This window comes from Protobothrops mucrosquamatus, unplaced genomic scaffold (genome assembly GCF_001527695.2).
Source record: "Protobothrops mucrosquamatus isolate PMUCROS unplaced genomic scaffold, P.Mucros_1.0 scaffold1127, whole genome shotgun sequence".
Taxonomy (NCBI): domain Eukaryota; kingdom Metazoa; phylum Chordata; class Lepidosauria; order Squamata; family Viperidae; genus Protobothrops; species Protobothrops mucrosquamatus.
Window position 1 is genome coordinate 470192 of NW_015387345.1, and position 15537 is coordinate 485728.

At 40.9% G+C, this 15537-nt stretch overlaps 1 protein-coding gene across 1 annotated transcript in view; it reads right to left on the reverse strand.

Annotated features, from left to right (window-relative positions):
• DERA (deoxyribose-phosphate aldolase) overlaps positions 1-15537 on the reverse strand; it is a 51370-nt gene that overhangs the window by 34468 nt on the left and 1365 nt on the right. The window contains exons 2-5 of the mRNA XM_015820422.1: positions 13065-13162; positions 10003-10150; positions 7437-7532; positions 5393-5527 (exon numbers count right to left, since the gene is read on the reverse strand). Coding sequence (XP_015675908.1) covers positions 5393-5527; positions 7437-7532; positions 10003-10150; positions 13065-13162 — 477 coding nt within the window. The remainder of the gene's footprint in view (positions 1-5392; positions 5528-7436; positions 7533-10002; positions 10151-13064; positions 13163-15537) is intronic.

Consider the following 15537-nt stretch of genomic DNA (forward strand, 5'->3'; position numbering starts at 1 on the left):
GGGGGGGGGGGGGCTGGATGGTGGTGCGGGCTGCTCGGAGCCCTGGGCAGCAGAGGTCAAATGCCCAGCCTGGCCCTTGAGCACCCGCGACACCAAGCCCAGCCCCACTTCCTCAAGGCTGCTGCTCAAGGTTCTCCTGGTTCCTCGCTGTTTCCAGACAGCCTTGTGGAGCTAAGACTGAATGCGTTTCAGCATAGATGGCCACCACAAAATTGTACATTGGCTCCCGGCTGGCCTGGGCCAGGGCCAAGGCAGAGGGGGGCGTTCCCTCACTGTTTCCAGGATGGGTTCGCGGGCCACATGAAACCACTTCGCGGGCCGCATCCGGCCCCCGGGCCTTGTGTTTGACATGTCTGTCTTAGAGGAATAGCAGCAGATAAATTTAACATAGTACCGTGCAGTGGAGCGCATATGCTGGTTTTTCATATATATTGTTTTACTGAAGTTTAAAAATACAAAGATAAAAAACAAATACAATAAAATATTCTTCAGTGGTATAACCCATCTCTTTTGTAAGTCCAAAATAAAAGAAGTTATTATCCAAATCTACACATTCAAAGTCACTCTTCCAAATTATTACTTGTGTGTCTGTTTTAGCTATTAAGACATCCATCAATTTCATTTGTAAATCCTTTATAACAGTGTTTCTCAACCTGGTCCACTTTAAGAGGTGTGGACTTCAACTCCCAGAATTCCCAGCCAGCAAATTTTGGGAATTGTACTCCACAAGTTTTTAAGGGGCCCAACACTGCTTTATAATATCTTTGTCAATATCATTCTTGAATCCTGTCCATTTCAAACACATACCCAAGGAAGAAAAAATACAAAAAAGTGCAGAGAGAAAAAAATAGGGGAAGAAAGAAAAAATATATAAAACAAAAGAAAAAAATGTATAGAAATGACTTCATTAAGACAAATACAAACCATTTCAATAACTTATCACCCTAATATTTCAACCTAAAATCTCTTCATTTCATATTTTATTTTTATCTATTAGCAAATAATTTATCCTCATCATTCAATTTTAATCCCCCAAAGTCAATTAAGAGCTATCAGAAATAATATATCTTAAATAAGTAAATCAATTCCATATTTCTTTCATTTATTTTACACACTAATTTATCATTCTCTCTAAAAATCAAAAAAAATCTCTTCTTCTCATGTCTTATCTCATATTGATAAACAAATCTTTAAAGCCTCATCATTCAAGGTTAATCAGAAAAAAATCTATTAAGAGCTATCAGAAACAACACCATATTGAAATTTAATCCCATCAAATCATGTCCCATAAATTAATTTCTTATCATCTTTTCTTCATACCTCTTTGAAACTTTTTCACAAGTTTAACACTTTCCTGCCATTTTAATACCACAGCTTATCACTTTCTCTAAAAATACAACAAAAAATCTTCTCTTATCATATCTTATCTATAGACAAATCTTTAAAGCCTCATCATTTAATCCTGGTCAAGAAAAACTCATTAAAAGCTCCTTAGAAAAAAAAACCCCATCAAATACATTTTAACCTTGATCGAAGAAAGCAACTTTATAGATCTTATTTTTACTTTTAAAAATCTTGATGGTTATTCCTTTTAAGTAGGTTCCAGAAATGATTTTTTTTAAATTCCCTTTTAATCTTTTCTCAGGAATTCCCTCAGAGATGTAAAACATTTCTTTTGTAAGTCCAAAATAAAACAGTTACCCTAGTCATTCTTCTGAATTGAAATCTTCACATTCAAAGTCACTCTTCCCATTTATTACCTGTGTGTCTGTTTTAGCTATTAAAAATTTAATTGATTTCATTTGTGAATCCTGTATAACATCTTTGTCAGTATCATTCTTGTATCCTGTCAATTTTAAATCCATGTTCAAAACAGCCTGATTCTCACTTGTATCCTCTCCTCTCTCCTCTTTTGAACCCATTTTTATAGTAAGAAACAATCTTAAAAAGAAACTTCTGAATACTAATATCCTTGTATTTTTCCAGAGTTAAAATACTTATCTCCATTCTGTATCAGCAGATATTCTCTTTTAATTATAATCTTTAGATTTTTTGCAGTTGCTTCTAGTAACCAACCTTCAAAATCTCCTCTTACACTGTTTTTCTCTAATCCACAACATTTTCCCAAGGAAAGATTTCTTACACATAAACTCAAAATCTTCATATACTTTTAATAAGATTTTAAACAAACTACAGAAAGTATTCTTATTTTTTCAAAGTGTCGCGTCCAGTCTTTTTAAAAGGTTTCCCATTCTAATCACCCCTTTGCTGCTTATTTCCAAATAAAGAAGGTTTAATTTAACTTTTAAACTTACGTAAATTCTATTTTAATGTGAGCTGGAGGACAGTCACCCAGGGTAATAAAACGCCTCATTCTGAAGGTTCTCAATATCCAAAAAGCAATTTACAAGCCACTTCCAGTGAAAATTATCAAGAAAAGAAGAAGGCAAATCCAGTTATCTCTTTTAGGGCTCCGAAACACAGCTTGGACGAAATTCATTCACCAGAAAAAGCAAACAGTTATGCTGAGAAATCATTTGCCCTTTGCCTCTCTCAAATCACACTCAGTTGGAGCAATTCCATCAAGCAAGTTGAACTACGGTAGTCCTCAACTTACAAAGTTCGTTTAGTGACTGTTTGAAGTTACAATGGCACTAAAAAAGTAATTTATGACCGTTTTCAATCCTCGTGACCATTGCAGCATCCCCATGGTCAGCTGATCAAAATTCAGGCGCTTGGCAAACTGACTCATATTTATGATGGTCGCAGTGTCCCAGGGTCATGTGATCACCTTTTGTGATCTTCTGACAAGCAAAGCCAATGGGGAAGCCAGATTCGCTTAACAACTGCAACAACTGCAGTGGCCAGGGGGGCGTTTTACCGGGTGCGCCTGGTGCACCAGTTGCGGCCTTTTCTGGACCGGGATGCCTTGCGCACAGTCACCCACGCTCTTGTCACCTCCCGCCTGGACTACTGTAATGCTCTCTACATGGGGCTTCCCTTGAGGAGCACTCGGAGGCTCCAGTTAGTCCAGAATGCGGCCGCACGAGCGGTGATGGNCGCGCCATGGCATTGGACCTGGTTATATCCGAGACCGCCTTCTGCCACAGATTGCTTCCCACCGGCCGATACGCTCCCACAGAGAGGCCCTCATCAGGGTGCCGTCGGCCAGACAGTGTCGGCTGGCGACCCCCAGGGCAAGGGCCTTCTCTGTCGGAGCACCCACCCTCTGGAACGAGCTGCCCCCAGAGATCTGGGTTATTCCGGATCTCCCCTCCTTCCGCCGCGCCCTTAAGACCTAGTTGTTCCAGCGGGCAGGACTGGCCTAGGGGTATTTTAAATTGGTTTTAGCCAAATTTTAGTAGAAGCGGCCGATTATATATCTATTTTTAATGATTTTTTAAAACTTCTATTGTATTGTATTAAATTGTTTTAAACTGGCTGTAAGCCGCCCTGAGTCCTACGGGAGAAGGGCGGGGTATAAATTTAATAAAATGAAAAAAAACGGAAAAAAAAAAAAACAACTGTGGCGAGAGAAAAGGGGCAAAATTCATTTAACAAATGTCTCGCTTAGCAACAAAAACTTTGGCTCAGCCCTCTTTCCTCGCTTGCCTTCTTCTAAATATTACCTTGAAAGAAAGAACTGCGATTTGCAACCTACTCTGAAAGTCTTTTTGGCCACAAATATAATAAAATAAAATATAATAAAAAAGCTGTTATGAAAGAGGTGGAGGTTATCATCACTATATCATTCAGCCAAAACAACGGGGGGGGGGGGAGTTGTGTTTTAATGCAAGGATGTTAATTGCATCCCTTTTTTTCCCCCTCTACCCAGAATCCAATTGTTGGGAGCTCTGTCAGCACTTAAAGGCAAACCATTCAAGGTACATTAAGGAAAACCCAATTACAGAGAAAAGATATCTCCTGTGGCATTAAAATCTACTAATTAATAGCATTCTAGGGAGACAACTAGCCATAGCAATCTAAACAGTAACACATGTGCCTTGAAACTCTGTGAAAACCAATTAGAAAATACAGATTTTGTTGTCAAGAATCCAGCACACATTTTTTTAAAACATGACATACCACCTAAACCAAAAAAAAAAACCCTCTTTGAATTCTTTTTAACAATTGTGTTGCAAAGAATTAGAACACTAGCACCCCACTAGTTTTTCACACACACACACACACACACACACACAGGCTCTTAATTTAGAGAAAAGTGTGGATGGATTGAATTTTCACAATACAGCTTTGCAGAAAATGTCGATTCTATTTTTCTCTCTCTCACACACACACACACACACAAGAGGTATTTGCAAAATTTGTGGCAGCCGTAAACACATTTAGGTTTTTTTAAAAAGGCAACCACCTGCAAGTGTGCAAAAAAAAAAAAGAGGTTCAAAATTTCTGAAGAATCACTTGGAAATTTTGAACACGCTGAATATGGTTGCAAACTCTTGGCCAACTATAACTACAGCAAAATGTTTGCGTTCTTCTTCTAAGAACCCAGAAGTCTCTCTTTGTGCCCAAAATGTAGCCACTAGCTAAGAAAATAAGACTATTCTCAAAGCAGGCAAATGAAAGGTAAATAAATCTCCACTACCAACTTGCTGAATATCTATGTTAGTCCATCTTTCTGCATATATTATAGGCGATGGCATGTAGAGGTGTTCACGCTTAACAACCATTCAAAATTACAATGGCACTGAACAGTGACTTCTGACTGCTCCTCACACTTACGGCCATCGAAAGCATCCCCATGGTCATGTGATCACGATTCAGGCACTGGACAACTGGCACAAAATTATGACAATCTCAGGGTCCTGTGGTTCCATAATCCCCATTTGCAAGTTTCACAGCCAGCTTCCAGCAAGCAAAGCCAATGGAATAGCTGGCCGGAAGCCGAGGTCAAATGATCTTGCACTTAACAGTGGGTGATTTGCTTAATAACCACAACTGGAACGACCATCATAAGCTTGTGTGGTGATGTGATTTGTTTTCCCCTTTATGACAGTCTCATTTAGAGATGGAGTTCCCAGTCCTAATTATGGTCGTTAACCGAGGACTACCTGCATGGAATTTCTGATCATGTCTGGCAATCAGCAACTGAACAAATGGTTTAAAATGAGTTGAGAATTAAAAACTTTAAAAAAAAATTTCACCTTAGAGACTTAGGACCCACCCTAATGGAGCAAGCAGTTAAAAGTGAAGGGTGGGAAGTTTATACTTTTAGTCTGGCAAGATTCTGTTCAAGTAGACTTACAGTAAAGTAGATTTAGCTCATCTAGCTAGATTTCCTGACTGATTTATCCAGCAGGGCTGACATGGGGGTGGGAGGTGGAGGGAATCTACCCTAGAACTTTGATTTTAAGACTGTGCAAATGCTCACCTTCCCATTGGCCCGTCAGTACTAAGGTTCGATTAATGACAACATCAATCTCTTTGGCCCCTTCTTCCACAGCTAGCTGGATCTCCGCTAAACGAATTTTCAGAGCTGTCTGTCCTGCCGGGAATCCAGTTGCCACTAAGAACAGAAAAACAAAATCTATTAAAAACATGAGGGATATTAAAATAGTGTGGCAATATACCGTAACAGGACCTAGATATAGGACTTCTATTAGACCTCTCAGCAACTTTTGATTCCATCAGTCATGGTCACAATCAGGTGTCAACCCTCCTTGACCAAACTGTAAGTGGTATGGAAGTTTTGAACTAGTGTTTGGAGTCTCTGGGAGGATCCAAATGGAGCAAACCAAGGCCAAGTTAAATTTGTCGGAGACTGAATTACTGATGAGCAAGCATCCAATAACATTGGCTCCAGTCCATAAAGAAAAATGTACAGCACTGCTGTTTCATGCAGCTGCTAGTGTAGGTAGGCTTGCTGAGAGTTCCCACCCACCCCACCCCTGGGAGGTTTGTGAGAGGGGGGCAAAATGACAAGCCATAGATAGATGAGAGAGAGAGAGAGAGAGACAGACAGACAGACAGATAGAAGAGACAGGAGAGAGAGAAGAGAGACAGACAGACAAAGAGAGAGACAGAGAGAGAGACAGAAAGAGAGACAGAGAAAGTCAGACAGAGACAAAGAGAGAGACACAGAGACACAGAGAGAGAGAGACAGAGAGAGAGACAGAGAAAGACAGAGAGACTGAGAGAGAGAGAGACAGAGAGACAGAGAGAAAGACAGAGAAAGTCAGACAGAGAGACAAAGAGAGAGACAGAGACAGAGAGAGACAGAGACAGAGAGACAGAAAAAGACAAAGAGAGAGACAGACAGAGAGACAGAGACAGACAGAGAGAAAGATAAAGTCAGACAGACACAGAGACAGAGAGAGAGAGAGAGAGAGAGAGAGACAGACAGACAGACAGACAGACAGACAGACAGACAGACAGACAGAGTCACTTTCCCTGTGATTTTTCCTTTGAGAATTGGGGGATAAGAAAAGAAGTTAAATACAGGTAGTCCTTGCTTAACAGTGGCGCTTTTTAGTGACTATTTGAAGTTATGACAGCTTCAAAACTTTACAATTGATCTTCATGTGGCTCTTGCCCACTAACCTTACAACTTACAACCACTGCAGTGTCCCATAATCATTTGAGTACCATTTGTGTGTTTCACAGTTGGCTTCCAACAAACAAAGTCAAAGGAGAAGCCAGCAGTAAAATCACAAGTAGTAAGGTCTTGCTTAATGAACACAGGTGATTTGTTTAACAACTGCAGCAGAAGTGAGGTTTTACGCCTGTCACAGCCATGTGATGTCTCATTTTACAACCACGTTGCTTTGCTACTGAGTTGCTCATCCTAACTGTGGCTGTTAAGTGAGGAATGCTTGCACATGCTTTCTTTAGGGTTCTTTTCCTTATTAACTTAATCGTTCCCGCGACCCATGGTGGACTTTCTGAATCACCTTTGGATCTAAACAGAAGCAGCACTGAAGTAGCAACACTGCACAAATACATCTCATTTCATTTCATGTCATTGATTTTGATCATAGGTTTTTAGGGCTCAACTTTTCTTTTTAATTCAGAACTGCATCAAGGTTAGCTTCTGGTAACATATGGCATCCCATATGGCACATATGGGACTGTTCATCAGTCGAGAACAAGACAGAATCTTTGATTTCCCCCCCCTCTTTTTATGACCCTGTGATCCTTTGATTTGGGGTGGAATCAGAGCGACTGAATGGAGCTGAGCATTTGCTGGCCGGATGCCCTCCCTGACGCCTATGCGGAGTTCACAGCAGATATTTGTGCTCTGATAGAGAAACATCTGTTGCTGCCTAGGATTGAACTCTCCACCTTCTGAGTGGGAGGCGAGCATCTTCACCTCTAGGCCACCATGCCACTCAAGCCAGAATCTTTAAGGAACCAAATGAATAAAATCAGCATACGATTCTGAATCTCCCCTTCTGAAATTCAGGCGGAGAGCTTACCTGAAGCCACGGGGATGTGGCAGCCAGCAGATTTGAGAGCCTTAACTGCATCAGTTACTCTAGCCGGATAGACACAAACTGCTGCTGTGGTAATGCCTAGAAAGGAACCATCATCAAAGCTCTGTTATCTTCAATAAAGGAGAATATTTGCAGCTCAGAGTTGAAACGAGGGGTCCTTAGTGCTCTCTGAATTTGGAGGCTTTCTTGCAGACATTTCATTACTCAAGCTGGTAACTTCATCAGAACTCAAGCACTGCTTGAGCACTGTTGATGTTACCTAGTTTGGGTAATAATAATAATAATAATAATAATAATAATAATAGCAGTAGTAGTAGTAGTAGTAGTAGTAGTAGTAGTAGTAGTAGTAGTAGTAAAGTTGGAAGGGATCTTGGGGGTCATCTAGTCCAACCCCTTGCTCAGGCAGGAAACCCTATACCATTTCGGACAAATGGCTGTCCAGTCTCTTCTTATAAACCTCCAGTGTTGGAGCATTCACCGCTTCTGGAGGCAGGTTGTTCCACTGGTTAATTGTTCTAACCGTCAGGAAGTTTCTCCTTAGTTCTAGGTTGCTTCTGTCCTTGTTTAGTTTCCACCCGTTGTTTTTTGTCCTGCCTTCAGGCACCTTGGAAAATAGCTTGACTGCCTCTTCTTTGTGGCAGCCCCTGAGATATTGGAACACTGCTATCAAGTCCCCCCTCGTCCTTCTCTTCATTAAACTAGACATACCCAATTCCAGCAGCCGTTCCTTATATGTTTTAGCCTCCAGTCCCCTAATCATCTTTGTTGCTCTTCTCTGTACTCTTTCTAGAGTATCAACATCTTTTTTACATCGTGGTGACCAAAACTGGATGCAGTATTCCAAGTGTGGCCTTACCAAGGCCTTGTAAAGTGGTATTAACACTTCACGTGATCTTGATTCTATCCCTCTGTTAATGCAGCCTAGCACTGTGTTGGCCTTTTTGGCAGCTGCAAAATGAAACATCTGCAAGAAAACCACCAAGCTTAGCGAGCACTAAGGATCCCTCCGTTATCTTCATGTGGCTCTTGTCCACTAACCTAATTCCCTCCAATGGAGCCTTCCCTAATTTTGCACTCTGCATAGATGGACTTCAATCCCCCAAATCCCCAGCCATTTAGGGATTATGAGAGTCCATGATCGGCCAATCTAGCTTGGGACGGAGTCCCTAGCATTTAATTTGCCTTCCTGAAGAAAGCCTTCAAAGTCCTCTCCCAAATGTTTGCAGAGGCAGCAAGTTAAACATTATTTTGGAAGAATTTTGAAGGAGGTCTTTCAGACGTTCCCACCAAAAGAAAAAAAAAAGTGATGTGTATCTGTTCAAGATGCAAGTCAGTCATTGGAATATTAACTGACATGACCAAGCTTGTCCTATCATGGCCATAACGTAAGCTAAAATCAGATGATAATTCCCATGACTTTGGAGGCATAAAGAACAATGGACATTTCTGGAATAGTGCAGCCAATTTTGGTCACCCTATCACAAAAAAGATGTTGAGAGTTTGGAAAAAAATTCAGAGAAGAACAACTAAGATGATCAGGGCCCTGGAGACTAAAACAAACAAAGAATGGCTGCGGGACTTTGGTTTAGCTAGTCTAAGAAAAGAAAAAATAGGGGAGACATGATAGCAGTGTTCCAGTATCCGAGGGGCTGCCACAAGGCAGAAGGGGCCAGGTTGTTCACCAAAGCATCAGATGGAAGGACGAGAAACAATGGTTGGAAACTGATCAAAGAGAGAAGCAACCTGGACTTAAGGAGAAACTTCCTGACAGTGAGGACAATCAACCAGTGGAACAGCTTACCCCTAGAAATCGTGGGCGCTCCATCACTGGAGATTTTCAAGAAGAGACTAGACATTCACCTGTCTGAGATGGTATAGGTTCTCCTGCTTGAGCAGGGGGCTGGACTAGAAGACCTCCAAGGTCCCTTCCAGCTTCTATTCTATTCTATTCTATTCTATTCTATTCTATTCTATTCTATTCTATTCTATTCTATTCTATTCTATTCTATTCTATTCTATTCTATTCTATTCTTCTTGGCAATATCCTTAATATTTGAGATTTATCAGGACCTCAATCGCTGTGAATTTTCCATGCTTGGGGAATGGCTTGAAGAGTGATTATGCCACAGTGGTAGGATTGATCCACTCTAAACCTGTGCAAGGCAGTTTTAATGTTCCTTAATGCGATTTGCATTACTGAGAAGAGACACCACCATTTACCTTGATCAAGTGCTTTGCTTATTCTCACAGCCTCCACTTAGCCTCGTCCAGCACTTGAAACAAAGCAATTCTCCTGCCATTTTTTTTTCTTTTGTTTTTCAAGAGGACTTTTGATCCGCTTGGGTCAATTGCTCTGGTGCTGTTGTATTTGCAATATATTTTTCCATGTTTTTCCCCCCTTTTTTCTTCCATTTTCACACTGCATATCACATTGCTAACACAGCTATATCTACTCAGCTTGTTTCTCTGTGTGATGAAGGACAAGAACATTAAAAATTATCAGTACGCCTTACTCGGATAGAGCCAAGGTTTCGTAACCACAAAGTACCTTTATCATGCATTTTCAAGGCTTGTAACAAATCCTCTCGGATGGGATGTTTGGCTTTGTAGCACAATCTGCAAACATAGGATGGGGTGTCATCTCCAGAAAGGGTGGTGAGGTCTATGCAGGTGACGGCTCTCAAAAGCCAAGCTGCCTTTATTTTAAAAACACACACACCAAAATTATCAAAATAATGTCCTTACAATTGAGCTACACAGTTGGTGCAGATAGTCCTTGACTTACACCCGTTCATTAGTGAACATTCAACGTTACAACGGGACTGAAAAATGTGACTTATAACCATTGTTCACACTTAAGTGATTCACTTAACAACCATGGCAAGAAAGGTCGTAAAATGGAGTAATACTCACTTAACAACTATCTTGCTTAGCAATGGAGGCCCGTTTGTATGCGTAATTCGAGGACTACCTGTAATTGTGGTTGGATCCTTGATTAGAGTAACCACAGATGACCAATAGAGGGCAGCTAAGAGTTTTCTATGTGTTTTGCTGCCATCTGGTGGTTGTTAAGATTTCTCACAGGACAGATAAACCACAGAAAGGACCATAGGGTGCATGGCGGCTTCCCTTGTTTATATCTCCAGAATACCACAACTGTGAGTTGAACTGATTCAAAGTCTTTCACGGTCAAGAGTAGACACAAACATGGATCACCTCAGTCCTAGACCAATAGCAGCCTCTAGTCCAGGGGTGTCAAACTCGCCACGTTACGTGATGTGTCATGACGTATCGCGACAGTTTCCCCATTGCTGGAGCTGGAGTGGGCGCGATTTCGGCATGACGCATCCGGCCTGCAGGCCTGCAGTTTGACACCCCTGCTTTAGTCTGTCATATTTCTCCTTCTTCTAATAAGGAATGGTTGCTGGAATTGGGTATATCTAGTTTAATGAAGAGAAGGACGAGGGGGGACATGATAGCAGTGTTCCAATATCTCAGGGGCTGCCCCAAAGAAGAGGGAGTCAAGCTATTCTCCAAAGCGCCTGAAGGCAGGACAAGAAGCAACGGGTGGAAACTAATCAAGGAGAGAAGCAACCTAGAACTAAGGAGAAACTTCCTGACGGTTAGAACAATTAACCAGTGGAACAACCTGCCTCCAGAAGTGGTGAATGCTCCAACACTGGACGTCTTTAAGAAGAGACTGGGCAGCCATTTGTCTGAAATGGTATAGGGTTACCTGCCTGAGCAGGGGATTGGACTTGATGACCTCCAAGGTCCCTTCCAACTTTTTTTTATTATTATTATTATTATTATTATTATTATTATTATTATTATTATTATTATTATTATTATTATTATTATTATTATTATTATTATTATTATATCTGCCTGCTTCTGATTTTAAACAAGTCACAAATTAAGTAGCAACTATTGGTTTTGCATTAACAATAGTTAAATTAGTTAAGATATGTATCTGCCAACATCATTTGATACCTTGTATATTTACTGGTACCAAACCATTACTGAAAGCAGAAAAAGAGAGATTTCAACTTATTCTCCTACTCCACACCATTATTAAAAGTATGCAACTCTTTTTTCTGTTTTTTTTTAGTGTAGAAAAGGGATTTACTTGAATCCCCATGTTCTCTATAAGAAATAGAAAAGAATATACAATTAGCAGCTAGGAAGGGAATTCTAGTCTCCTTGTTTGCAAAATGTGAAGACAAATACAGTGAAAACAATTCCAAGACTCAGTTTGAACTGAAGAGGCAGTAGGATAAATAGCTTTTTAAAAATCATTTGGAAAGTTGTTTTTATCAATGGGGTCCTGCCTTGAAAACCTAACTGGGTAAAGCTAATCCTCGATTTATGACCACATTTGGGTCCAGAATTTCTGTTGCTAGGTAAAGCAGTTATTAAGTGCATCGGCCCCAATTTTACGACCGTTTTGTCACTGTTATTAAATGAATCACTACAGTTGTTAAGTGAATCGTGTGGACATTAAGTGAATTCAGCCTCTCTCATTGACTTTGCTGGTCAGAAGCCAACTGGGAAGGTTGTAAAAGGCAACCACATGACGCTGCAAGTGTTGTAAATACACGCCTGTTGCCAAGTGTTTGAATTTGGATTATGTGACTTTGGGGACACTACAATGGTTTTAAGTGTGAGGACCGGTCATTTGCCTCTTTTTTCAGTGCCATTGTCATTTCAAACGGTCACTGAATGAATGGTTGCTAACTTGAGGACTGCATGTAATTCCTGAAAAATGTGATCTTTATTCACAGCATTTGGAATCAAGGCATTTCCAACTCGTCCAGCAAGACGTCTATCTTAAAACTGTCAGCTTCCAGCTGAAAGTCCAGGATGATTTTCATTTCCGAAAAGCTTACTGTTTATTGATATATTATTGGTGTAAGCGAGGTATTCAATAAACAGTAAGCTTTTCAGAAATGAAAATTTTCTTGGATTTTTATTAGGCTACTTCAGCTGGAAGTTGACATTAAACCAACTAACTCTAAAATCCCAAGGCATCAGACCATAGCATATAACAATAACTTTCCCAGCCAACCCCCCCCCAACCAGATATTCACATATCTCATGTAAACAAGTCCTCTTTGTTATGAAACCCGTCTGCTATCTTCTTCACACCTGCTAGAATGTCCTTGAAAGGTATCCATTCTGCCAACTTTCAGCAAGCTTCCACAGAACTAGAAAGGTTTCATTTCTCTAACTAACCCCTTCAAAAACAACACCTCCCCCCCTCCCATTCTAATGGCAAGATAAAAACATAGAGCATAGCTGGCTCAAGAATTCTGGGAGTTGAAGTCCACAAGTCATAAAAGAGCCAAGGTTGCCTACCCCTGACATAGAGGTACATAGCTGCCAAATTTTCACTCTTGACGTAAACATTTGTATTTTAGCTGGGGGGTTGGGGGTTTGGGCCTTCCAAGTCTGAAACTGAGTTGGATAAACAGATCATCTTCCATTGGCCCACTGTCCACTGTTGAGTTTTGATGACAAAAGCATCAAACATCATGAACAGAAGACTGTGCTAAAATTCACGGGAAAAGATTGTCTCTTTTGGAAACCCAACCGTAGGGAGTTTCTCACCTGCGAATTCTTTTTCATGGCCCGATGCATTTGAATTTGCCCTGCCCGCTTTAGAACAGCTGGATGATTCACCCGAACTCGTGCAAGCCATTTGAGATCTAGAGGAAAAAAACATCCATTTGCTTCCATCGCCATTCACATTCAAAATCAATTCCAGATCCCTGGATTCTCAGTGCCCCTGATCCCTGGATCTTGCTGATGAGGTCAGTCTGTAATAAGTTCTCCCTGATGGCTGGAGAATTCACTCTGAAGTCCATGGATCTTAAAGTTGCTGAGGCTGAGAAACACTGCTGTAGATGACCCACCGTAATTGAAAATGGAGAGCCTGTGAATATTTATTATTTTTATTCTTATCAATTTACATCCCAATGACCTTAGGCCAGCTCCACCCTCTCTTTCTCAGTCCCTCTTCATAGGGTTGCTATTTGGGGGGGAAATGGCGATACAAGCACCATGCATGCCATCCTGAGCTCCTGAAGGAAAGACAGAATGTTAATAAATATTCCACTGGCTCTAAAAAGGAAAACTGGATTGCACGTCTGGGAAAGAACAGGTCTGAATCATCTTGAATGTCTGCTGAAAGACAAAGACGTTTCAATTCATTAAACCTGGGAGTGTTAATAATACCATTTTTAATATGTCATCTGTTCCAATCAAATATTCATGGGGCTTCAGGGATCAAAGTAATTAAAGTAGTTAAACTACAGATAATTAGCCAACTTTCTTTAATCCTCCCTCTGGGGGGGATGGGGGATGGAAATCCGCTTTGTTTCATCTGAAGATATGTTCCAAAGCTTTGCCTTCAAAACTGTATTGTCGTTTTTCTGGAAATTGCAATTTTGCTGGATTCCAGGACACTCAGTATATTTGGCTTAGGGTTCAACGGCATATTTGGTGCTAAGCCAAAACCAAAATCATGCTAGAACAGTGCATTGCAAGGCTTTGGACCTGGACTTGTAAAAGGCTTCAAGAAGGCTAGAAAGCATAAACATAGTGTCTTTTCTACAAACTCCTAAATAACAACATTGCCAGGATTGCACAGCTTCCCTCTGTAGTTGTGATGCTGGGAAAAGTGTGGCTGTTTTAAAGGGGCTATCTCCATGCTCTTCAAAGCAGCACTTTGTGTAGGAGATGAGCAGGATGAATTCAAGGGCTGAGTTAAATGGGTCATTAGTTTGGAGTCGTTGCGTTCCCATCTAAGTCCAGCTTCCCACGAATTCCATTGATCCTTATCTAGCAAAAAATGTATTGGCCATTAATAAATCAAATTTTTAAGTATAGGTAGCACATAATAAACTTTTAGCATTTTGAACTCTACTCCTGTTCTTGGATACTTTCTGGAGATCAGATCCAAGGCCTTAAGAAGACATTTATTTTCTTAGACAGTCTAAAACAGCATTTCACTTAGAAATGTTCCCAAGAAACATCTCCCCAAAGTATTAAGTGGGAAATGCCAGCAGATCATAAATTCCTCTGCAGGTAATGCTCAACATATGATTGTAATGAAGCCTGCAATCCTAAAGTGAATCCATTGTTCATTATGGGCTGTTTTTGCCCCAAATGGGAAGTAAATGTGTTTTTGGCAAATACGGTCACGGGCCTGCAGGTTGCTACAAACAGCCATAAATGAGGGCTAGTTGCCAAGCGCCCAACCTGAGGTCACATGATCATGGAAGAAGGGCAGCCATCAGAACCAAGTCATGGGTACTGGGGAGGGGGTTGTCTGTTGTAACCTCAAATGGACTCCAAAGGACCAGTCATATGGTAGTCCGTACCATAGCCACAATGAAAGGAAAAATGACTTTTCAATTGCAGGCCGGGTCCTCTGAAATATCTTGGCTGCCCATGTTTGCTAACAGCTGGGATTATATTTCCTTTCACACAACCCTCCAACCATCTTTTGTTAATACTGGTTTTATCAGCTGATATGAGATTTGTCAAGTATGATTTAGCACCCTTTAGCTGCGTTAGACTGCAGTCACTCCAGTTATCTCAATGTTTCTGAAAACTTGCCATTCAGTGGTTGTGAGTCCGAGCTGTCTGGATTTTTTCTGCTGGGCATAAAAGATGGTTTTCAATGTTGTTTCCTTCTTTTTAAAGTATGCACCTCAAGTTTGGGGAGGGGGATGTCTAAATACCAACAATTACTAGGGCCATCATAAATTCATCTTGGATTGAGGCCTTGCCTGGCTGAGGAATTCTGGGAGTTGGAAGTCCACAAGTCATAAAAGGGCCAAGTTTGAAGACCCCTGCCTTAAAAACATGCCCCTTCCAGCTGGGCATAAAAGATGGTTTTCAATGTTGTTTCCTTCTTTTTAAAGTATGCACCTCAAGTTTGGGGAGGGGGATGTCCAAATACCAACAATTACCAGGGCCATCATAAATTCATCTTCGATTAAGGCCTTGCCTGACTGAGGAATTCTGGGAGTTGGAAGTCCACAAGTCATAAAAGGGCCAAGTTTGAAGACCCCTG